This window comes from Sphaeramia orbicularis, chromosome 4 (assembly GCF_902148855.1).
Source record: "Sphaeramia orbicularis chromosome 4, fSphaOr1.1, whole genome shotgun sequence".
Taxonomy (NCBI): domain Eukaryota; kingdom Metazoa; phylum Chordata; class Actinopteri; order Kurtiformes; family Apogonidae; genus Sphaeramia; species Sphaeramia orbicularis.
Window position 1 is genome coordinate 18741051 of NC_043960.1, and position 26787 is coordinate 18767837.

The window sequence follows — 26787 nt, forward strand, 5'->3', positions numbered from 1 at the left end:
TGGATGTGCATGACTTTAGAAACTCTCTAACATACACATGATCTGATTTTCAGTGTGTTAAAAATGTGCACTTTAGTACACTCCCCCCCCGTGTGATTTAAGATGCTGTTGATGGGGATGAGAATGTAAATATTCAGCTGTTTCTCTCTATCTGTTCATGTGAAGGGTCATCTCATATTCACTATAATAGATATTATATACCAGATATTCACTGAATATCATCGACTGATTTTCATCCTTGAATAAATGGATGGGAAGAAAAATGCCTGTATACTTAACAACTTGTTACTATTGAATTAATTCAATGAACATAATCTGTTGAAATGTTACAAATACTCTCTGTAAATGGACTGTACCAAATAGTGTTCCCAGAAAATTATCTGAAAATGTCAAAATGACCATTAAAAATAATTATTTGATAGAATATAAGTCGTCAGGACCAAGTGTACCATTTTAAGTGTCTTGGCTGAAGTTGCTAAACAGTCATGCCCAGGTGTGCAGGAAAGGTAATGCCTTATTTTGACCAGTTTAATACTATAGACACCTTTTTGTTAAAGCTATACAAAGATACATTACATCATGAAATCGTGTCCCTGACTACGGTCACAACTTTAATTGAGCGTTTTCTCAATACGGTTACAGTGTGAAACTGCTGACATCACTCAGCCTGACAACAGACCGAACCCACAACAAAGCAGTAAAGGAGAAAGTAAACCATTGTTGGACTGTGTGAATGTATTCAATTACACGGTCTATATAAAGTCATATTCATTCACCGGTGGAACCCGGCTTCTCATAACTCCCTGACAGACACGCTCACATTCATACACACTCACTCCGACACATTGTGAGTGGGTTGTGGCCACATTTTTAATATGTGCTCTGAGCCCTGAGGGTCGCAGGCGCTGGTTTAACCCGATTTACACGCCACCGCGACCCAAAATGAATACCATATGACTGCAGCCTCAGTGCTGCACCCAGGTCAGCCGCTCAGGTGTTATGATTTATCCCCTAATGAAGGCCCTGGCCACGACCTCAGCCAAGGTCAGGGGTCAGCCAGTAACCCTAATGGGTTACCACAGATAGATAGGTGTGGGAACTGGTGTAGTTTATAGCATAACAGTTCAGCAGCAGACTATTGCAACAGGAAGAAAGACACATAATGAAGACAGAATAGATGACTGAGACATGTACTTTTACTTGTTCTACTCTCAAATATAAAGGTTTTATTAGTTACATTACATTTGGAGAGTTCACTTGCAGAGAGTATTCAACACTTCTTGTAAAACTTGAATAGCATGATAGATGAGATTCAACAGTTTAGCTGTTTTACACTGTTGATAGATCCTCGCATAATGATCACTAATGCTGACTTTTTCACCCATTCATTCATGCAGTAATCTATGATAAACACTATGGATATTTGTATACAGGACTTTTATTATTTAGGATTACCCTTAAACTACAATCCACTATTTTTATTACCAAATTCTGTTTTAAATTGTGTATCAAATACTGAACATAAGCTGTTGAACTATTAAAAATACTCTGCAAACACTTTGTAAACTCTCTAAATGTTCTATTTTTAATTATAAAAAGAGAATTAGCCTCATCTTTTTTGTATTTCTACACTATGAGGAATTTGCCCCCCAAATTCCAGTCCTATTGCTCTCCATGTACACAAGAATACAGCCACAAGGGAGAACAATGAGTCAGAACAAATACAGGAAAAGAATAGATGGGACAGTCATTGGAAAAAAATAAACCCTCTGTGTACAAGTGTGCTTTTAGTAATAAATACGAGTTATTAGATGAACCGTACTTTAATGGTGGTTTTAAAGATTAAGAGTTTGAGGAACATTATTTCTCTTCTCCCTTATTTTGGGGTCACAGTATATACACCAAACTTCATGGGTGGGCTTAAACTTACACCTCTGATCTATAAAACCCCAAACAATAGACCATGAGCTAAGTTTGTGCTAAACTTTTCTGCAAATATATTGCATCAAGTTTTTAAATAATTAAACAAATTAAAAGGAAGCAGGTGCAGATTTATTAATGATGAAAATAATTTGTTAGTTGGAGATGTGAAGATAAAGGAGCTGAAATATTAGCTCTGCGTCCCTTAAATCAAAGACTCTCCATCCTTTACATGTACACAGAATGACCTTATAAGGGCAAAGCTCACTGGCCATTCGATGGAAAGCTGCATCTTAAGCTTTTCGCCTCTCGCTCAGCTCTTTCTAATCTTCTCTCTCGCTCTTTTTCTATCTTTCCATTCGGGCCACACACACTGTCTTTTTCTCTTCATTTCCCTCTCTCTTGCTTCATTCCATCTCTTCCCTTCCATCTTCTTTCTCTGAAGTCAGCATTTCTCCGGCAGGCCATCGGGTTTGCTACTGCCACTTCTATTCTCAGAGTTACGGCTGTTGTTGCTCATAAAGTAGGAACGCTGTGCTGTGATGTGGCCAGATGTCCCACGGCTGCCTTGCACAACCCAGTGTGGCGCTTGTGTTGGCTGAGTTGGCCAGTGTTTACCCAGGCCCCCGGGGCCTGCCATGACCCCGCCACTGCTGCACTGAGGGGGCGTTTGGTCATTTACTCCATCACCCACAGGAGGCCTTAAACCAGAAGAGATGGTGCTTTCATGCTGCGTTGATTCCTCTTTTTTCATTGTTCAACCATTGAGTAATAAAAGAAACATCAGTGTAGGACATGCTCAGAGTCAGGCATTAACAGACATGAACTGTGATTCCTTAAATAGTGGCTGTTACCTTGATTGTAGAAGGTGTTGGAAGCAGGTATTGAAGCAGGCTTGAATTAGATATTTGCATTTTCCACTGTTTAAAAAGTGATTTTTTTTTTTTAATACACAGTTCTTTCCTTAACAGCACTTTAATTTCGAACCCCATGTTGTTGCACTTGTGAGTTTCCACATTTTGACTGTGATATTAGCGCAGATACACTCATATTAATTAAAATCAAGCAATATTGCTTAACATGAATAGTCAAGAAGACCAAATTGTTGAAAATAGCATGATTATTTTGTTGTATTTGCTTGTACTTAACTTCAGGATGAGGAACTACAGTGTAGATGTTAGTAATGTACCACTTAGCTGCTTTACCTGGGTCCTACTATTTTTAGAATATTGAGTTGTTAATATCTGTTCCATCTGAAATATGTATGCTGATTAGAGATACAAAGTGCTTGATAGTGCAGATGGCTACCTACCTGGAGACCAGTTCAGTTTGTTGTTTTTGCCTCTGTAGAAGTTTTCCTCCCATAGTCACCTTGGGATTGCTCCTAGAGGATTTGATGGGTTTCCTCTCTGTATAGTCTTTTTAAGGGTGATCTGAATTTGTGAAGTGCCATGAGATAATCCTTTTTTATTATTGGCACTATATAAATACAACTGAAATTAATTGAATTGCATTGAAGTGAATACATTTCTTAAAGATTAAAGATTACTAAGAGGAAGCAATGAATGGGGCAATTTTAATTTTGCATCTTCTTTTGAGAAGAATTGTATGGATCACTTCATTAGATACATATATAATGGCTTTGCCTAGTATTCCCTATTCTGCATATCAGTTTAACGAGGCTAAGTACCAATATAAATGTATTTATTTACACAGAGCATTGCGTCATGGGTTGTGAGTGTATGTAAGTCCATTTATGTATTTAACATTAAAAGTGTGAAGTGTTTGGTCTGTTCACTTTAACCTACAGGGGTTTTTCTGACACTGAGGAAATAAGATATGATGAGTTTTGACTGTTATGTTATGCGGAAAATTAAATCCAAATAGTTTTAGTTCATAATGAAACTATAGTGGGCCACAATAGTCTAAGTATTTAATCAGAAACACTCAACCAATAAATCGGTGAAATTTTATTCATATAGCGCCACATCATAACAAAAGTAAACTCATGACACTTTACCTTTAGAGCAGGTCTAAATCAGACTCTTAAGCCACATTACAGACACCCAACAGAATCCTCCAGGAGCAAACACTTGGTGACAGTGGCAAGAAAAAACTTCCTTTTAGCAGGCAGATACTTCGAGCACACACCAGTTCTTGGAGGATGGTCGTCTGCCTTGACCAACTGGGGTTAAAGATGCACTGCAGCTGTCACACATTTATGGTACAGACAGTGTTGACTGGTATTGGTCCAAGCAACAACACCAACAAGCCCTGTGAGAAAGCAAGGAAATACTTAGACATTTTACGGTATAAGGGAAAATTGTAGTTCAGATTGTGATTCAAAGTCAAATGATTATCATATGATCTTTGGCTGGATCACGCATCCTTTGGCCAAATAGTAACAGTGTGGGAATTTCACAGTCCTTAACTTCAGTAACTATTGTATTTTTACTTTTAAAAAGTCAGGTTTTACTGGAAACCCTGTATTATTTTTCTGACAAATGATTTCTGGGTATTTACATAAAAGTGGCCTTATAGAGATGACTTATCTCCTGTTTTCTCTCAGCTTGAGTCTGAATGTCTCGGTTTAGTCATTTCTAGTGCTGTATTGTGAGACAGATAAAGCCTTATTCATTTACCTGTTTGACGCCCCTTCTCCCGCCCATTACATGTAACCCCAGGATAATACTCACTAATGAAGAAGGAAGTCTATGATGTTACTTTCAGGTGGCAATGACTTCACTATCTCCCCACCTCAATTCCCACACACAGGAAAAGCTGTGAAGTCATTGTCGTGGTGTGCCAATAGCTCTGTGTGTCTACGTTCGAGAAACAAATAGATGTTTGCCTTTAGGAGGGAGTTTTTCTTTTAACAACAAACCTACTGACTCCTGGTTTCATGGCATTGCCAAAGTGACCTTCCATGGCCAATCATTGCCTTGCCACCAGCGTGGTGTGGTGCTGTCGGTCACGTAGGATGGTCTGGTGGCTTCTGGAAGAACCGGAGAGCAGAGCGTGAAGCTTAACACCAGTTTCCTTCAGACTTACTGTCCCTGTGTAGGATTCAACAAGAAGCTCTGTCTCTCACCGCTCCCAGGATGACTTAATCCTAGCAGGAATGTGCTTCTGGATTCTCTTACCATTTTCGTATACACCTGACAGTTCATACCAATAAACAGTCAAATTCTATTGTTCTGCAAAAAAAGGTCAGAATTGGACAGCTGGGAAGGAAAAATAACCCGGCGGAAATCCAGCGTAAAGCAAAGCAAACAGAAGCCGACATCTGCAGGCTGATTCTCACTGTAGCTAGTGGCTTTCTAGTTAGCTTAGCTGTTAGCCATAACAAACAGCCCTCACACCAACTCTGAAGAGGGGGATTAGCGTTAGCAGCGGCGGCACTAAATAGACTCCATATTGGTATGACATATGAGACAGTGCAGTACTCTATCAACAGAGAAACCTGTGCAAATAACCAGTTCATTTGCTTATTTGTCCGCCACGTTCAACAAACATACAGTATTTCAAAGTCCCCCCAAAAATCTAGTTTTCACAATAAGACACAGAACCCGAGTTTAATATATAGTTATTAGCCGTGTGTTGACCTAAGGCTCTGCAGTAAATCACCACAGTTATGTGTTGTGCATGGATCCACCCCTGCTACTACTGACCAGCTCCAGTTGTAGGCTAATCCTCTGGTTTATTTGGGGAAGTCCCATCCATCTCTCCACCCTGAGAGCTCTGTGGTTCACGCTTGGCAGTATAGAATAATATACTGTTATGTTAGGAGAGAAGACCAGTTAGCATTGGGGAAGTTAGAATAGCACTGCCAAAGTCAATGCTGCCCCTTCAAATACACACTTTCAGCCGCTCAACCTCTACATGCCTTGGCTTCATCTTTCTGCTTTGGTTGAGTTTGAGCCCAAAAGGTCAGATTGCATGATAGATTTGTTAAAGGATATGTTTTCCATTTATTGGAGAGATTGTTTTCAAAGGAAATCTTCAGATGGGAATGACTTGGTCAGGGGGTGTCATGGGGTTTTGCCGCTATCTCGTAAGACAGGATTTTTTTTCCTTTTTTTTTTTGGCTTTACTTTTGTCGGGTGTTGATGAGAAAGGGCTGAGTGAGAGCAGCCTAAACATCAGCTGAACTATGGTCAGGTAAAGAGAGGAGTTCAACACCTCAAAGCAGAGCTGATGACAGAGTCTTCTTTTCCCTCCAGGCCTTCCACCAACCAGAGTTCTTTTAGCTTTCACATATTCTGGATTTTTATTTTTATTTTTTTTCTTAGTTTTATGAATGATTAAGTAGTTGTAATTTTATTGTTGTTTTGAGGGGATGACTAGTTTTAGTTTGGTTTTTATTTTGAGCTTTGAGTCTTTTTTTAGAGGCTGTAACAATACATGATATCAAATGTACAGTCGCAGAAAAAATTATTACACCACCCTTGTTTTCTTCAATTTCTTGTTCATTTTAATGCCTGGTACAATTTAAGGTACATTTGTTTGGACAAATATAATGACAACAACAAAAGTATCTCACAAGAGTTTAATTTCAGAGCTGATATCTAACCATTTTCCATGTTTTCTTGATATAAACCAAAATCACTTCAGTTCTTACATAAATAGCTATGGCATTGTACTGCCTAAAACAGTGCTTTTAGGCATTCCATGGTTTCTTTTCTGTCTGTTTTAGTCACATGATACACACAGGAGTTAGTACTTGATTGCGTAACAATTGTATTTTATGACGTTTGATGGTCTAATAATTTTTTCTTTGATTGTATTTTGCAGAACTATTGGTCCCGTTTTATACAAAACTATTTTATTCTTGTAGCGTTGCTCAGCCACAGTGATTAGAACCAAAAGCAAAATTACACAAAAACAACACAGTTTTAAATGAAGATATGAATCTGTAGGAATCAGAGTAAATGTTTATTTTTAAAAACATTTTTAGGAAAACTTATAATATATGTTCTTAGACTGAATGACTGTCATGCCAAAGACCTAATGCTTCTTGAAACGTCAAATCAAAATAACAGTTTTATAACTCACATTATAAGTGGGACATTGAGGGGTATAATTAGTTTTTGTCCAATCTCATGTTTTTAAAAACTGATTTTTGTCACTGCTAGTTCAAATTTTTGGTTGTTAACTATATCAACTCTACCAACTTGAGTCTTGTTGCCGTGAATATACTTCCGTCTGACTTAACCTCACTTGGTTTCAGACATGTCAGGTGGTCATTGAGGTTTCTACCTTCACTCAATCTTGCTGCCGCCCTCAAATTTGTTTTTGTTTTGCCCGATCCCCATGGCAACCAAGAATCTTGTTGACTGAGCGCTCGCTTTGAGCACTGTTAATTACGGCAGAAGTTTAGGGCACCTTTTTGCATCTCTCAGCCTCCGCCAGGGTCTGTCAACGCACTGCAAGAGGACAACCAATCCCTAAGATGTGGCTCTATGGTTTTTCGAGTTAGTCAACCTACAGCATATTGCCAAACACAATTACGTCTTTGTTTTTGATACAAGGTGAAACCCTTTGTCTTATTCACACTGTAATGTGGGGGTGGTGCAACTGAGCTCACAAAAACATGTATCAATCTACTCCCTTCTTTCCCCACACCTTCGTACACCCTGTACTGTCCATCCATTCTGTTGCCTCACACCCACCTATGAAAAAGTGTCTGTCTTTCTTACTCTGTCTTTTCAACCCTCCACCTCCACTCTAACCCTCCCAGCATCACATTTCTTTCTCTCTGCACCCTCCCTGTCAGTTGAGTCAGCCCAGAACGAGGGCAGCAGTCTGTCAGGTGTGAATAGACGCTGTGTTGGCGGAGCTGAGCGCATGACCTCTCTTGGATGTAATGCAAATATTCTCCCTTCATTTGGGCTCCAGAGATCAGTCAGAAAGAGAATTGTGCAATAACGTGATGGCAGACACTGACAGGTCTTTGGCCTGGGTGGAATTTGGCCAACCTCCGGCCCAGGAAAGATTCCTCCTGCAGAATCACTCAGTGTTCCCACAAGCCAGGTATTTTGTTCAGCACAGATAAAGGGGATGAGTATGAGCTGAGAATCAATTGGATGTAAATAAGACTGCAGTGTTAATCTAATTCCTAAAAAGTGTGGGAGTTGAAATGGAAATTAAAGGTCTTTTTTTTTTTTTTTTTAGCTTCCAATCTAGACAAAGCTCTTTACTCCCCTAGGCCATTGCTCAAAGACAGAGTGGGATTATGGGATTTGCAGTTCTGGTTGAATTCCAAAACAGGTGTTGGTAAACCTTGTGTTGAAGTAACCTAAAGGTTTCTATAACAACGCCATGAAAATTAAGTCTCAGCTATTTTTTCTTCAGCAAACGTGGCTAGACAAGCTCAAGAGACAAATGACTCAAGTGTGAAATATCTGGAATATACTTGGAATGAGTTTTTGTGTTAAGCTTTTTAAGTACACAAGCGGCAGTCCTATTTTGGAAACTGGTTTCTCTGCAACAGTCTGGGTTTCCAAGTCAGTCCACATTTTTATCAAGAAAAGGGAGAACATCCTGCAGGTTACCTTGAAATAGATTTATGTGGTGAAGAAAAACATACAACAGGTCTATAGTTGGAAGAGGAGACTTGGCCTAGGATGGTAGTAAATGTTATACCTGTGAAAATGTAGCGCTGCAGATCGGCTTGATAAATGTTTTAAATGATTCAAGACCCAAATGTACCCTGCTTTTCAGTTTTTCCAGAGCTCCATTGAGCTGGGCCATGACCACACATCATGTCTGTGAAATAAATGTTACAGAGGAGAAATTTGAATAAATCACACTGTTGTTAAATCTCAATCAGTAAATGGATATAAATACACTCGCAGAAAGTAAGGAGTGTGAGTCAGACATCTTGTGGTCTGAGTGTGTAAGGGCTGGGCCGTCACACAGTTTGAAGACAGACTTCATAAGTCACCTTCTTTAGCAGCGTGGTCCCAACAACAGAATCTGTTGAGCAACCATGGCCAGTCAAGCCAAAAACCCTCATTCCCCTCCCCGACTCCCACCCGACCCGAGCCCCCAGCTGACAGATCCCGTCCCCATCCTGTCTGGGGCCCACATGGCCTGGCTTGGATGGGAGACATCTCTGCACATTTCTCCTCACCCTCCTCCTAATTCTGTTTTTTCTAACTATGGCCCAGCTGTGCCAACGCAACCCGTGTGTTACCGCTTTCCTGTTGCTTCTCTGGCCAAAAATGAAAAGGAATGATGGAAAAAAAAGGAAAGAAACAGTTAAGAGAGAACGAGTGTGAGTGTCAGTTTCTGGCATGGGTTTTGCTGTCTGCTCAGTTTTTCACGGCCCGTGGTTTTATTAGACTTTCCGCCGGGCCGCGGGCAAGGTTAAACGGCCACCACTGCCCCGTTTGGGCATGAAAATTTCTTTCAGCCCCCCTGCCTCCTCTCTCTCACCCCACCCCCCCCTCCTTCTGGCTGTCCCTGCGGTTGCCGCTGCCAGTAAAGGAAACACATTAACACCCGGGCCAATAACAGAGCGGGCTTTGTCCACAGCCAGGCCGCCGGTCCATAGGCCCACGCTCTGGTCCGCCAGCACCAATTAGAGGAGGCAGGGAGCAGAGCCACTCCAAACAGAGGTGTGAGCTTTACAAGGAGACTACAGGTGTGCTTGGGGGGAATAATGGACTTTATTACTGATTGGGTGTACTGTGCTACACTGTATACCTCTGCCACCTTTTTAAGAGCCAACTCTGCTCTGCAGAGTTATGACAACCTGTGTTTAACCTGCAAACCTGAGTTTCCCTTGGATGTTGGATCCAATCAGACTGCTGCCTTTACATTTGTTGTAGTTACCAAAATGGGCTCTTCTTACACTGCTGTAACCTGCTGTATTTTCAGTCCATTAATCAAAGATTACTTAATGTAGAGTGTCAAAAAAGAGGTATTCATATCAAAGGTATTCATTTTAAAGCTATATGTAATGACATGTTATTCTTCTTCTATTCTTTTTTTCTATTTATTTTTATGATTAGTTGATTGTTTTTATTTCCCAATTTATGTTTGATTATTTTCTAATTAGATTACTTCTTTGGTTAACTGTAATTACTATAAGTTCTATAATGAATCTTTCAACATTTTATTTTTGGATTTTCTGATATAATACTTATATTGACATCTTTCAGGATACTAGCCTATTCATGACCAAAGTGCAAATTTATTCAGTACAGTAATTCAGAGTATTGTTTACTGGTTGTTTACTATACTCTGCTGTTAATTACTGTAGAGTTCTTTCTTCACTCACCTGTGCTGTTGCATACACTGACTTAACGTGAATGTTTATAGAATTCCACATTGTTTAATTTTATACAGGTGTATACACAACAAAGTGTGTACAGTCTACAAATGCACTGAAAGTTTTGTTTGGTCTGTGTTTAAAGAATTTATACATTTTCAACCATTGGGCTTGTGCTTTTTAGGCTAAAGGTGTCATTTAGATCGTGTTCAGGAGTATGTAAACAGTAAGATGCATCAGTGCTTCAATGCAGTTATATACTACTCTAATTCAACAAAGAGGCCCTGAATTCTACAAAGACAGAAAATAATATGTTCAACTTGTCCATACAATGTTGGATGCACAGATTAAAAGGGAATGGTTGAAATGAACCAAATGCTACTTCCTTCATTTCCCATAATACATTTAATTTGCCTTCTTTAATTAAATCACATCTGTCTTGTTTGACAACCTGTGCCTTTAAGAAAATGGTCTTAATGTATAAACAGTAGTTTATCAGTTCATAGACTGTATTTTATGGTAGATTTCTGTGTGCCTGGGTTCACAGTGAATTTCCGTGTATGGATGAAAAAAAGCTGACAATCATACGTCGTCATGTTTTAGTGTCAGTTGAATAATTGCTGGTATACATTCTACAACAGTTAGCAAGAGTGATGGTACCTGCCAGAACACATGACCTGCCAGGTTAGAGGACGGCCCAGGGGAGAGATGAGACAATCGTGCAAAGACAGGACAGGTCTGACATAAGAGGGGGTTTCCGTAGACAATTTATCTACGCTCCATAGGCACACTAATAAGGGTGTCAGTTATATTGAGACTCACAGAATTATGAATAATGGAGCACAGGGCTGACAGATGTGTCTATTGAATTAATTGTCATGCCTATCTACTGTACTTCATAGAGTATGAAGACTGCATAGAGCCTCCTGTAAAGTTATTAAACTCCTGCTTAACATAGTGTTGACAAGCAGCGTTGACAAGGGGGCAATGCAACCTGCTACCAACACACAACATGCTGTATTTTCTCAAATAAGCGTGTCTAACCTCTTCTGGTCTGTTTTTACTCAGCCTGCCCAGGGCTGTCGCTTTCCTATGAAATAATTACTACAAATTTGGTGCATTCGCATGATTGGGTTCATGGGGATTTTCCTGTGTCTAAATGGAGGCTCTGCTCCATGTCAGGGCAACAGTGATACAGTGTCGAGACAGAGCTGCGCTATTATGGCCAGGATGGGTGCAGAGAGCTAAAAGACGACATTCATCTCAAGCACGGGGTTAAAAAACAGCATGTAAGACCTCTAAAGTACTTTAAAAGAGGTTCGTGCACAGTTGTGGGAGATTTATGTACAGTAGGGATATTGTAAGCTAAAGATAGCCAACTCTTTGATGCAGGCTGCAAACTCTGAAAATATATATTCTCATTTTAGCTTTTGATCACAAGACAGAACAGGCAAGCCATACTAAAATGTAGAAAGTAAATTTACTCGAGTACTGTGTTGAAGTAGTTGTACTGTAAGTGTATGTTTACATTTTATGCCACTTTTATATAGTCTGTCCAATAGTGTTTGGCCACCCTCAGCTTGTAGTGAGACTATTTATCTCTCAGTCACATTTCCTCAGATTTCAGATACGAGAAAATACAGGAAATATATATATATATATATATATATATATATATATATATATATATATATATATGTTAAAATAAACCCTAAATGGCAGGCCAACGTCAGTAACTTCTGTTTCCATGTCCAAAACTAGCCCAAACTGTGAGTAACATCTGACATGTGTTGAGTGAAACCTGGAAGCATGGTTTTATATGGTTGGGACAAAATAGTTCAAGTTAAGTGCAAATGGTGGTCGCACAAAAACCTTTTCCCTGAAACTTTTGTTTTTAGTGCTTGTACAGATTTCTCATGCATCCTGATTGTATCTTAATACAGAAACTGAGAATTGCATTTGTGTGGTCATTATAAATCGCTAAAACTACATGACTTATAATGGCCATAGACTTTTATAAAAGCTCGTGCTTTCACTTTATCGCATCTCAGAGGCAAATGTTGTTCTTCTCAAATTTTATTTCATATTAAGATTTTAAGAAACGCATCGTTAATTAATAATTCAGTGGTTTACAAGTGGTTTTGTCTTTTGACATCGCACAGAGAGCTCATTGTGTACTGTGTGGGTTTTTTTCCAATAGGTTTTCAAAATCATCCAATTTTCCCAAATCAAAAATCCAGTCAATACTGAAAACTGAAAATTTGTGCCAGAACTTTGGTTTTACCTGTCATCCCTGTTTCTAAAACTGTATATAAAGAAATTCTAATAGGTCTAATACTAACAGACTATGCTAACACTGCTGCTTTAGTATTAATAATCTAATGATATCATCTATGGTAATTAATCAGTCAAAAGGACCAAACCAACACTTTTACTGAACATCCTTCAACTACATTTCGCTAATAATACTTATGTAATTTTACCTAAGTGGAAATTATATGTATATATTAATTGTGATCTACTCTTTTACTTTTACACAAGAGTCTAAATGGCTCTTCTACCATGGTTTAAACCCCTCCATCTCTAATAAGCTGATTGAACTAAGATGGTGCCATTATTAGACATGACACTCTAATATTTAGTGTTGATTTCCATTTGTATAATGCTGTGTTTTAGTTGGATGACTGAAAGCAGACTCTCCACAGCATCTTTCCTCCCACAGCAGGAACAGTGAACATGACACCGGTCCTTAGTGTCCCGCCAAAACACCCAAAAACTGCTCAAACCCTGCTAGCAGCACAGAAATAGTCATTAGGAGCCCATTTGTTTTCCAGCAGATAATATCGCCACGTGTGTCAGCTCAGAATTAGGAGCACTGCTGGGCAATCTGGCACATGTATTGGTGCTTGTGGACTGGACACTGCACCGACAGAACCAGGGTGGTCCTGTTTGGTTGTCGTTTGTCTTTCCCTGTTGCTGTTTTTGGTGTTGATAGACCGATACACCGAGATTTGTCTTGGCAACCAACCCAGATTTGACACTGAAACACTGAATTACAGAGGAAAATGAGAGACGAGTTTGAGTGGTGGCTGTAATGTGAGGTGGTAACGAACTGATTTGACTCTAGGTGGGTTTTTGTTGTAGTTTTTACTTTGGCTGAAGAGGACTTGGAGCAGTAGTGGAGGTTTGGAAGGCAGCGTGTGTGGTGTTGGGACGGTTTTGTAAAAAAAAAAAAGTCTAGCAGGGATCTCTCACTCAGTCTTAAATGAGAAGGCCTCGGTTTAACTTATCTGCGCCTTGTTCCTCTGTTTCTGACTATCTGTGTTTGTGTGTGTTGGCTGAAGTTGAACCTCTGTGACATTTATATCCCGTATAAACTGTAATTGAATTCAAAAGATGCCAACAAAGCATTTTTAATGTATGTGTTGTAGGTTCAACTTTGTGACGCGTAAGATCAGCCGTTCTGTGGCAAAGATTCACCTTGGCCAACTGGAGAACTTCAGCCTGGGCAACCTGGACTCCAAGAGGGACTGGGGACATGCCAAAGACTACGTGGAGGTAAAACACACACACATAACCACACACAATTCCAGAGAAATACACACACAGTATGTGTGTGCACTGCTGCAGAGTTGAACAGGGTTCAGATGTGCACATAGCATTAACGGGGCATGTTTTCCCAGATCATTTGAGGCCGCATTATGCGATCTGCATGAAGCCTCGTATGATTCTCTGCCAAAAGAGAAACAGAGATAGAGAAAGAGAGTGGGAGCAGGAGGAGAGGGAGTGGGCCGCATGCTGTGAGGCCACAGACTGCACTCTGGTTTCCCACAACTCACCCATGTCCCAGATCCCTCCAGGCTCCCATCGCCATTCCCCGATCACAAAAAAGAGAGATATTAAGGGAACTGCACGTCCTGGGGACGATGACAGAAATACAGTGTTTGTGTTAGTGTAATGGTGCCAGCAGCAAGCAGAGAAAGGAGTGGAGAGATGAAACGAACAGTGGGGTCGCCTCGTCCAGGAGCAGACAGTGTTTTCTTCTCATGTATGTGTGCGTAAGAAAGTGCACATTCCAATGTGTCAAAGTGTGTGATAGGTTAAGGTTGGAACACGTGTGTGTTTGGTTGTGAAGATGAAAGGCTCGGTGGGTTGCCATGTCTGACAGCAGCCCCCTTACGGTGCACAGTGTTATTATTAGGAGGTGATGGTGGCGGCGGTGGTGAGGGTTACTCTTTGAGATGGGAGTAGGGGTGAGGAGGTTACTGTGGGGAAGCTCAGTTTAACTGCAGATCCCAGGATGGGGTCGCTGCGTCAGAGCAGTTAGGTGGTGTGGCGGCTGTCGTGCTGTTAAGGCGGGGCGGAGCGCAGAGGCATTGGCGTCAATGTAGCATCAGTCACTGATACGGGAAAGCTGTTGGTCATTTGTGCTTCTTAGAACAGAAAATGTTCTTTTTTCTGGTAAGAATTGGTTTGTTTTTCAGACACGATGGTAACTGGCAGGACCAACAATTGTGGTTGGAAATTTGGATTTTGTTTTAAGTAGAATTACAAACATGCAAAAAATGAAAAGTGAAAAAATGCAAATACAGCTGCAACTATGCATGCTCATTGAAACTGACAACTTGTGTGAACTATATGATCTGTTACATAAAGATGGCAGAAAAATGAAATGAAGATAAACAGCTGTACTTCTGTGATTCTCCGACCTCCAGAGGCAGGGGGAATCTTCTATAGATGCCTGCCTGTGACTGAGGAGGATGCCCCTCAGTATCATTCTTTAGCAGCACAAAGGCACCATAAGAATCTACTGTCACCTTATCAAACATATGGTCAAAATGTGTTAAGGTTATTAAAATGATCATGCTACTCTTTGTAGTTGATCTTAAATGTTTAATGCTGCTTCATTTTATTTACCTTCTGAAACAGCCGAACTGTGTTACTAGTTTAACTACTGTACACTTGTCAGTAGTGTTGTGGAAGTGTCACTGTTTTCTCAGTCGGATTACTTTCAGTGGTTGATATGGAGTGTGGTTGCATTCACAAAAATTACATTTGCTCAAGTAGCATTTTGTTGTGGTTTGGAGTAAAGCAAGGAATGGGTTGGTGACATCACCATCATACACAGACGTGTATGCAGCTGATAGCAGCATATGCTTTACTGTATGAAGGTGACATGAGGCACTAGTGGTTGGTGCCCGGTAATGTTAACAAACTGTTCTCAATACCTGGATGGATGACTTTTTTTTTTTTTTTTTTAAACTCTTTTTGTGTTTTTCTAGTTCCTATTAAACAGCATGGTTTAATTTAAATATACTTTCTTTCTGTAAATTCTACACAATGTCCAATACTACCAGCCTCAGTCTTTAGAAGAGAAAAGCAATTATTCGCAATCACAGTGTACAATTAATTCAGAAATAAAATAAATTAGAAAAAAAATAAAATAAAAACGGATAAACAAAAAATTTACCCACAGCCCTATATGCGTGTTTGGTTAAGGTCTAATAAAGTTGCAGGTTTCTCTATCTTGTCAGTTGTGTTGTGGATTTGCGTCTAGTGCCTGTCCAGGGCACCCGGGTCTGAGATGCACCAGATTTCCTGTGGGAACCAGCCGACATTCCACTTCTGGTGAATCAGGCACCTCCTCGCTGTGAGTCTCCAGTTTCGGAAAGGCGGATTTCGGGAAGCCAAACAGAAGCCTGAGGTGCTGAGGGGAACTGAGGTGGAGGAGGAGGAAGAGGAGGAGGAGGAGGAGGAGGAGGAGGAGGAGGAGGAAGGGGGTGAAGATGAAGGGAGGAGGGAAGAAACAGACGTATGTTTGTGGGGTTTGTACATCATGCATAAATGAACCATCTCTCCTACTGAAAGTTCACCCCGCCCCACCGACCATCAAAGTCCACGACTGTCACCATGACCCCCCACCCCCTCGGCCTCTCACTGTCTCACTTTGAAATAGTTTCAGCAATGTGTTACTATGGCAAAGCCAAACAACTGGCAATTTGTAAACAGAACCATGTGTGTCTGCTTTAGGCTGACAACTGCTTTTCCTCCCTCTCCCGCTCTTTCTCCTCACCCCACCCAGGACAGGGAAATTGCTTGTAATTGGCTGTGGATGGATTGCGGGTGGCAGGAGGGGCGTGCTGTGTGTCTGCTCTAACGACGTCTGAAGGCGTGCGGCTGGCTGGGCATCGTCTCAGCCGGGTATCGGGTGTCCGTCTCAGGCAGTCAGACAGACCTGGGGCTGCCCAGCTACTCTCAATGGAGCCTTTTATTATTATTATAGTATTATGGACTAGATGCCGGGACTGGAATCTTTTAGCATAAAATCAGCAGATAAAATAATTTAAATCCTCTTGATCTCATTTCCATCAAAGGGGTTAAATGTGGGATATTTGTCTGAATGCTTGAAACCTTCAGCGGGCTGTGTTTTTGAGTGTAGATTGAGATTTTGCCATGCAGAACAAATTTAAGAATCTCAACCAATGGAATGTATAAAAGAAATGGATATACCTAGCATGACGTCATGCATCAGTTGGTGGCTGAAATCTCATCTTTTGGAAGTTGCCAGGGTGGCTGTAGCTGAAAAACACTCACTACTTACAAAGTAGTTTACATATAGAGAATTCACTATTTTCTAGTGTCCGACGTGTAGAGGGAATGCTTATTTCCTGTATTTTGGATGCAGGTGTTTGTCATATTCACTGCTTTCTATTGCAATGTCCAGCCTTCCATATGAAAAGTATTATTGTGTCATTCCATAGATATTTTATGAGGGAAATGAAGATGATAGATAAGTATCCCTAAATCTATGTTTTTTGATCATTATAGAGTAAACAAGTTGTGAGTGCATGAATTAGGGAAACAAAACCATTTTTGCACAAGAGGATTCATCTTTGGAAATACAAAGGATGGTGGGTTAAACTCAGCAAGCTAACATTACTTCTATTTCACTGCTAAATAATAGTGTTAAATTAAATGTTACATACAGTATCTTCGTGTTGGATAAGTGATGTCAACTCTGTGTAATGCATAACCACAGTAATTTGCCCAAGCTGGTCTCATAAGAAGGCTTGTTGACAGACTATTTTAATGCAATACTGATTTAATGCTAATATTAGCTAATGTGGCTAGGTTATGGTAGCAGGTAAGATACTGAAAGTGAATAATGGAAAACTTCATGAAACATTTTAGTAACAAAATATTATGATCTGGTATGTGGTACGTTACAAACCACAACTACTGTAGTGCTTTTTGTCTGGAAAACAAACAATAAAAAAAAACAAAACAACGGTTTTATTCAATGAACAGAAGCTCTGATCACAAGTTCTAATTCAAAGCCTACGCAGCAGACATCAGGGCCTTTTATTTGCCCGCAAATCTTTTTAACAGAGGGTCCAAATAAAGTAAAAGAGACCAGAAGGAACACCGGAAAACTACTGATTTAGTATTTCTAGAGAAACGTTGAATGAAAGCCAACTGAAACAACAGCTATCAGTTTCATTCCACTATTGAATACTTCAGATTTGGCTTAAATATAAAGCTGTGGTTCTTGCCCTTTTTATCCGAAGAGAGAAAAAACCCACAGCAATCACTCACTGAAGGCTCTATCAGAACAGATAGAGATGTAAGAGTCGTCTTCAGGAACCTCCTCCCTCTTTCTTCCTCTCCTCTCCAGCCCCCACCCTGAGTTGGCTTAAGGTGGGTACAGCTGTTTGAAGCCCCCTCACGCCTCCTCCCCTTCTGGCTGCAGAGGGCCATTTCCTGTGCAGTGAAGGGTTGGCTGGGATGGAGTACGAACAGAAGTAGGCCTGGTGGTTTTGGCCTTTTCTCTCCCACTCGGGCTCCATCCTGCCTCACTTTCTCTTTGTCTTTTTGTCTGTTTCCTCTCCCGCCTCGTAGTTTTCTGTTCTTTATGTCGCCCCCACCTCTTAACCTTTTACCATTCAGTGTTTTCTAATCCTGAAAAGCTGCGTCACTAGGTCAGCGCTCCATCAAACTGTCTCTACCCCTTGTCCGGTCCTTGTTTGGCACACAGTTACCACCCAGTTACCATATATTTCCCTCTGACAACTAATAAGCAGCTCTTATTTTTCCCCTGACTGGAGTTGGCGTTCCCGTTCTTGCTGCTGCAGTGGACCGGAGTGGAAACTGTTGCCAGATGAGATGTGGCTGACCTGCTGACACACAGTCCTCCCTGCTCTTGTCTTGTTCACATATTTATTTTAAAAATATAATTACCTGTGAAATTCAGCTCTTTGGTAGGTGTCTCCTTGCAGTCTTCAGGTGTGTGCGGTTGCCCTTGTGTGGCGGTAACTGTCTAATTCCTGGCATTGTGTGGAGGCAGCGAGGTGACAGGACAGCCCCGATGGTGTCATTTTTCACCTCCTTTATTTTTCTTATCCCTTTTTTTTCTGCTGCAGCTGCCTCTCTGCGCAGTAATGGTTACAGATGAGGCTAATTAGCCAATCACATCGTAGATCAGGGCCAATCACGGATGATTGATGAGAGCTGTGGGCCATTTATCACATGTTTTTGGCCTGGGAGGTGACAGCTGGGGCAGGATCGAGTACTAGGTACAGTAAGATAGACATTTACGTCAACATTTGAACTTTCTGCAGAGGCGTTTATCCAGAACAGCTTGGCATGAAAACGATTTCATAACCCCATTTTTTTTCTTTTTAAAATTATAATAGGACATGTACCTGTTAGTGGAGGCAACATAGTTGACTGTGCACCAGAGACTTTAAATCTAGAAGACAAAAACTTTAGTCAACCATGTGTTGATGCAACAATCAGTGACAAGGATGGACTTAGGTCAAAATATGATTTGATAATCCCTACGTTTACATATAAACTAATATTCAAGTATTAGTCTGAATTTGAGAATATTCCTCTTTTGATATGGGTCGTCAAATAACACTATTTTTGTCCAATCAGAGTCACAATAATTAACTGAGTGATGAAAATGACAGTTATCACATTTCAGATACAGATAAACTTTTTTGATCATTAAGTGGAAATACAGTTTTTTTTCCTCAGCTCAGTAAAATGAAAAAGAGAAAAATCAAACACTTTATCAATCAAGCTAAATTAGGTTATTGTGATCAGAGATTTGAGATGATTATTGTTATCAAAGCACCTACAATTTAGGTAGACAGCAGCAGTTCTTGGTAGCGTTTGTCAAAAAAACTGATCATTATGGTAAGCTGTCAGTTTGACATCTTACCAGAAAGTTTATAAGCCTCTTTTCTTCATCTTTGGTGGTTTTGGCATTACCGTTGCCAGTGATTTGTGCTGATCACAATACATTTCCACTGCATTGGCACAAGGCTTCACCCCCAACCCATGTTAAAAAATAATATTTTCCAAAAAGACGAAGGTGGCTGACTTGTAATTCTCTGTGGAGGAATAATCCTAGCATATTCGTTTATTTATTTGCAGTAGGTTGGACCGGTTACAGTGAGCTTTGTGTTTTGTAGACTGGTGTAGAGATGCATGTCCAAAAGAAAAGCCCACATTTCTGTTTGGAGGGAGAAACACACACTGTTTTAAATGACATGTGTGCAAATACTTTGGGTACACTAAAGCAAAATAAAATATCTCCCATTCTATTTTGTGTTCATTTGTGATACGTAGTTAAATGTAGAGTTTATTTTGCTTTTGTTTCAAAATTATTGATTCACTGATTTAGTTTTTGTCTTTGTTTTTGTTATCATTAACTCTTTAAAACTTGACATGTCAACACTGACACACCTTGCGCATATGCAGTTTGAATGGCTGTAACTATTTCACTGTTGGTGCAATTGGAAAAATTCCAACTGGTTCAGAAACCTGAGACGTTGCGCTTTATAGGTTTTATTGGGCCATTATGGTCATTTCACTCATGCCTGTACTAGAAGCTGGAGAAGAAGCCATTTTAACAGTAAGATAACATGCAGTAAATTATAAAATGATTGCTAGATTTTGAAAGATCTGGGAAAAAGAAGTGCACTGGAAAAATGGGACTCACTTACGGCATATTATCTAAACTTTTAGTTCGTCAAAAGTCCAGGCGGACCATTTTAGGCTTAAAGGGTTAATAATCCTGGTTTCTCACAGCTACAATGTAGGAATTATAGTGACTTATACAGTGCATCAAATGTCTTTTTCTGAGCAGCACCTCCAGCGAACCATACTACCCCACTCCTAAATGATAATGTCTACTGGTTCTCATAGAGGGCGCTGTCATCATCATGGTACAGGTAATTGTGCATGTGTGTGACTGTGTCTTTACAGTGGTGATTCAGGGAGCTGATAAATACCTTAGCCTGCTCTGTAAGGTTTTAATAAACACAGCTGGAGTGGTAAAGAGCTAAAATGGGAGCTAATAGGGCAGAGGAGAGGGAGCATTAGGTTTCATCACCTAAACCTCCTGACTGCAACTACAACTGTCCCACCCTTGACCCCTGCTGCTAACACCCGCCCACACTGGCATAATTATCTTGAGATTTGTGTGCGTGTGTGCGTGTGTGAGTGTGTGTAGGCTCTGCAGGGGGTTCAGTCGCATGTAGATCATTTAGTGACTGCGACAGAGGCTACTGTCATGTTGACTCACATGCCACACAAGTAGGATGAGTAAACGACAACAGCTGTTTGTGTGTGTGCATGTGTGTGTGCATGCAGGTTTTGGGTGTTAATTGCAGGTGAAATTTGACCCATGGCCTCAGCAGCAGCTCAATAAACTGGGGTCTCCCTCCTGTGGCTCAGAGCAATAAAATCTTACTGAACCTCCCGCAACCTCTACATGCATTAACATACAACACACACACATACACACAAACAGACACAGGGTATTTCACCATGCACATGTTTGCATTGGAAAAGTTGACATGGCAGGAACACTTTATGGCACTTATGAACCTCTGATAATGATATTTGATCCATAGGCTCAAGGGTGTAATTGAGTCATCGACCTGTATAATATGAGTCATTAGTTTCCTTAGTAAGTTTTTTTAATGGAGGCAGCGTAACATTAACTGAAATTAATTTTAATTCTCATTGTAGGCCTTAATGCATCAATAAATGTATTTCATGCTAATCACTGTGATCTTCAGTTAACATAGGTACTTCTATAGCCTCAATTACATCAGTCTGAACCTTTTCCTTAATTATTGTTGTATTCTTCCTAAAGGTCTTACCAAACAACCTCTGCTTATTCATTTGTTAAAGTTTTGGATGTTGCAATGATTTCTGGATCCCCTTTCACCTGCATTTTTGAAATAAAATATTAACCCTTTCATGCATGAATTATGAGAACCTTAGTCAAGGTTTTTTTCCTGAGTGTTTTTATTCCTCTTTAGGCCTGAAAAAAAAAAACAATGCAATTGAATTTTTTTTACAAACCTATTTTTCATGGAGTTACAAAAATGTCCATTCAACTGGACACCATGTGTTTAATTTTTGAAGTAAAGAAACGTGTATTTAAAACGCAATATTAAAAAGTGATATACTGTGTGAAAACTGGGAAATAAAAATAGTTTTAATGCAGCTAATCTGATGTTTTCTCACATTTTAACATACTCTAATACTAGTTATTACTCACTTTATTTAAATAATATACCAAAAAAAATCTTTTTGTTTAACTGTATGACGCCAAACGTATCATATTTGATACATGAGTTTTGAAAACCTCTACGTGATCTGCGTGATATTTTTTTTCTTGAAAAAACCTGATGTATACAGTTAGGTACATGCAATACACAGATAATCCACCAGGGGGGAGGAATTTGTTCACCAGAGGCCTTTCTAGTGACACTACAAGATTGTTATTAATGAGGAAGGAGGCAGAATTTAGCCAATTTTGAAAAGGAATTACAAATTTGTTAGACATGTTTGTGTTATATTATGTTTTTGTTTATTCAAAAATAATAATATTTGAGCATTGAGACCCAATGTATCAAATATGATACAAAATTGAAACTCATACATGGAAGTTGATATTTGAAAAAATAGTTTTTTGGTTGTTCAGAAGGACCAATAAAGGCTCCAGTTTCAAAGAATTTGAATTTTCTGTCAGTGATTTAATGGTTCAGGCTTTACAGAGTTAAGAAACCTGTTAATTACAGTCTAATAACAATTAGCAATTTATTTACACTAAAACATATTACCGCAGATCAGGTTTATCAAGAACAGCAAAATTACAGTAATGATATGAATTGTAGTGTATAGGATGGTACATAAAGGTCCACTGTGTTGGCTGACATGCAACTAAAACAACAAAACCCATGAATATACACGAGAACAGCTGGAGAATAGCTGTCCACTGTAGTGACCCTATGCATGAAAGGGTTAGTTTGATTTATCATAACTTAACGGAAAATGTCTGATAAATAAAAGAATAAAACTAAAGGCCATTTGCTATCCTGAATGATTTTATTAACCAGAGACTAAGCATACTCATTTTGTTGTTGGTGGTCTGTGTTAATAGAATAAGTGAGTGAACTGAATAAATTAACGGCAGTTTTTTGTGTTTATTACCAACTGCCTTACAGCAATCCTTTATATTAATATTTGCAGTATACATAGTAGAGTATAGACAGACAGAAGGGAGTTGCACTTGGAAAACACTTATGGAAAATGCCAAAGAAGTGAGATTTGATGATAAGAATAATTAATTGGGTGAGAGAGTTAAAGCTGATCTCCAGGGAGGCACTCTTTCTCCATCTGACTTCATATCCTAAATCATCAACATGGTGTGAGTATTTACTGTGGCATTATACCAAAGCAACAGAGAAAGAGGTTCACAGGGAGTCGGTGAGCAGCCAAACATTGAAACACTTTCACAGTCGAGATAATTTAGAGGGAAGATAAATACAGAAATACTGCGCAAAACTGACTCCCTCTCACCGCTCTAACAATAGAAGAAGAGGTAACTGACAGAACAATGATTTTAGTGAATTTCAACAGCCCAGACGTTGTGACGGTGATGAGGCCATAGTAGGGTAGGGAACTTCCGAACCCAAAAAAATGTCCTCATTTTTGGAGTGAAATTCAAGGATTTGAAGGGAATAACTGTTTTTCTTTGTCATTGTGTTCTGTTGGTTTCTTTCTTACTCTCTATTCCTCTGTCTGTCAGTGTTTGGCTGCATGAAGAATTGGAGCTGAACCGTAATTGGCCGGGACACAGTGGGCGAAGAGAATGACAGTGGGGTTGGAAATGGAAATGTTTTTTGTGTAAGAGCAAGAAGTATTATTTCGGAAGGTGTTTTCATGCAGCCGCATATGAATGTGGAACAAACAACTGAAATATGGGTCCACATTTGGAGAAAGGTTGTCCTGGTGGGTATTCATGAGGTTGCATTTTAATTTTGCATCCTGTTATTTTGCTTTTATAGAAGAAAATGTAGCTTCTTTTCTGATGTATGTGTCGTAATATGGTACCAGGGCCAAATCTGAAGCATTTTTATTCTTGGGTAGTGCTTGTGTTGTCCTTATGTGCTTTTTTTTTCCCCTCTGCAGACTTTATTCATTTTGAACAGAGATATGGAGTCCCACTCCTTCCTGTTGTGCCCCATGAGACCTTATTTTGGAAAAGAAAAAAAGTGTAGTTAATGGCAAGAGACGAGTAATGTTTTAATCCCTCTTTACAAGTCAAGAAAGTTGCAGTTTGTTGTAAAGTATGTCAATAAAAAGACTACACAACAGAAAGTTCTGGAGGTAGCATCCTCTCCACAATCTGTCCAGAGCAGCTGAAGATGTCTCTGTAGCTTCAACATGATCTAACTATAATAATGATTTCACCTCTTTAATACTTTTTCACCTCACTCATGAAGATTGAAGTAAAATGTTCCAAGGCAGGAGTCATTAGCAGACAGTAGTTGCAGTCCATTGAGCTGTTTGACAGGAAACTACATGTTTATTTACAATCTATCTGCTGCGAACCATGACTTTCTTGGCACATAATGTATTTTTTAATTGACATCAGATGTGTAAATGGTGGCACAATTTGAACAGAATCAAAAATCTTTCACTCATTCATTCATTCATTCATCCATTCATTTATTTTTTTAACCAATGTGTTTATTGATATGTATTGTGTTTTTTTTGTTTGTTTTTGCTTCTTTTTTTTTTTTTTTTTTTTTTTTTTTTACAACAGTACACAATAACAATTTACGAACATGGTGGTTCAAAGGTTACATTCAGCGAGAGTATGAGTCCACAAGAGTCCATTCACAAGGTATAAGAAAAAAGAAAAAAAAGAAGAAAAGTCCATGTATGTAAAATAGGTACGCGGATATGCAGAGGGTATAGCTATTTATATTTATTTATTTATTTATTTAAGTTTGGTCTCATGTTGGCCAGTGGAAGGGGCAAATCCCCACTCTATCACATTTCAGCAGGTGGTCTCAGACCAGGCCCAGGTGACCTCTGGAGTGGTTCGTCATGGTAGGAATGTGACCTTCCCTCTATCTGACCCAATAACTAAGTGTAGTTTGCAGGTTTTCATCTAAATGGCTCCTGTAGCCAGGTATGCTTTGCATTCTGGGATGCGTACCAAGTGTAGCATTGTGTGTAGGAGTTGAAGCAGTTCCAGTTGGAGAATGAATCAAGATGCCAAACTGATATCGCTCTCATCCAGAACACATGACCTTCCTCCTCGCACTTATTTTTTTGCTCTGACCCCAGACACTTCTGACCAAGAAGCAGAATGAGCGTTTGCACATGGTTTCTAGCGATGCACTTTGGTTCACTTAAGTTTTTCTGTATAAAAATAAATTGAACCAAATGTTTCTAAGTTTGCTCTGGATGCTTGAGTCAGGAGAGTAAATGTGATGGAACAATAATTCAAAATAAACACTACAGTTATTAACCATTGGCAGTCGGACTGTGGGACAAATCTTTGTGTGTGGCCCTGTGGGATGCTGGGTTCCAGTTTTATACTTTAATGTATATATTTAATACACCAAATTGTGGCTTTAACTTCACTAGTTTGCCACCTTTGTTTGCCAGTCATATTGTTCATCATCTATAACCCCCACCTTCCACAAATAAAAATGAAGTGACAGCGCTTATTATCCTTTTTATCCTTTATTTTTTTAGCAATATGTAATGAAGATGATTATGATTGGCACGAAAATTGCCTTATTTTCATGTTTCAAGGCTGTTTCGCTCAATAAAACTCTGGAACTCACAAGACTACAAAAAACCCTACCCAAGTCATCTCCCTCCTACAGTTGAAGAATGACTTTTGGAAGTTGTAAGGCAATTTTATGTCAAATGTAACAAGTTTTTATTGCAGCATTGATTGTCAGGGCAAATTATTTTTAAGACATATATAAAGTAGGCATGCCAAAGACCTTTTACTCCCTGGATGACTCAAAGACACCCAAGAAGTGTGTATCTGTTCACTTTAAATAGAACTGATATGTTAACTTGGACAGTTATGACAGTTCTGGTATGAGGAGAGTCTTTCTTTATGTTGTTTTTTAAAGAAGAGATGAAAAGTGGAAAGTTATTTTTCTGCTGGAAGTGAGTTTTTGGATGTTTTAGAACTCTTGTGTGTCCATGTATTTTTATGGCCTAAATAACAGAAATTTATCTTTATTACAGGGAAAATTAGAGAAATGGTTGCACCACTGCAGTTTAATACTACTCTAGTACTTTTTCCAAGTTTGTATCACAGATATGTATATGTATGTGTGTGTGTGAGAGTGTGAGCGCTGCAGCTGGCCTTCTCTCTCAGACTGACAGGCCTAAGCTCTCTCCTGCTGTGTTGAGGATGAAAGCAGATGCTCTCCTCCTTCTTCTCCTCCCGCTCTGTTTTTCTCTCCCTTCTCCTTGCCGGCATGTGTAACCAGAATCCTCAGCTTTCTTATGAAGCCTGCAGGATAGTTTGCACCCTGGAGTCCCGTACAAAGCAGAAATGCACACACACACATACACACAAACGGACGCACCAGTGGTCAATTAATGTAGAGTGTAACACAGACATCCAGATATTAGCAGATTATTCACATAGTGATTAAAGTAACTTCAGTGCCAGGCTTTTTAAAAAATATATACATGAAATTATACAAAAGACCAAAACTTATGTGCCCATTATCCTCTGAGAGAAGTTGAATTACAAGGTCAATTCCACTTACATTGATATGATACAGTTTGTCTTCTTGAGAGACACAATATTTAATTATTTTTGTTAATTAACATTTAATTCCATTTAGTTCTTTAATGTAAACACCATGCAGCAAAAGACTAAAAAGGGTATAAAAGTGCAGCTGACTAAAAGGGCAGTCTGTTTCTTTTAGGTGATATATGTTATTAAAAATCAACAAAACACATATTTTGGAAGAACAGTGGGGGGAAAAAAGTGACATTAACAGGAGCCAATTTTGTAGTAAATATAAGAATACATCTGCTCTTGATGGAAATAAAACAAATTTCTCCCTTTCTTACCTCATTTTCAGATCATCTCAGTTGTAAAAATATCAGGGTACAAATACATTAAGTCAAATTGATTTCTTAATATTTCTAGGCAAGTGAATGTGAGATTTATGGCTTCATCAGAATCCAGCAAGAAACTGATCTTAGCATTTAAGTCTGGAAATTGAGAA

The 26787-nt window shown here is 39.4% G+C and overlaps 1 protein-coding gene across 1 annotated transcript in view; it reads left to right on the forward strand.

Annotated features, from left to right (window-relative positions):
* gmds (GDP-mannose 4,6-dehydratase) overlaps positions 1–26787 on the forward strand; it is a 247147-nt gene that overhangs the window by 78690 nt on the left and 141670 nt on the right. Inside the window, exon 7 of the mRNA XM_030132937.1 lies at positions 13630–13756. Coding sequence (XP_029988797.1) covers positions 13630–13756 — 127 coding nt within the window. The remainder of the gene's footprint in view (positions 1–13629; positions 13757–26787) is intronic.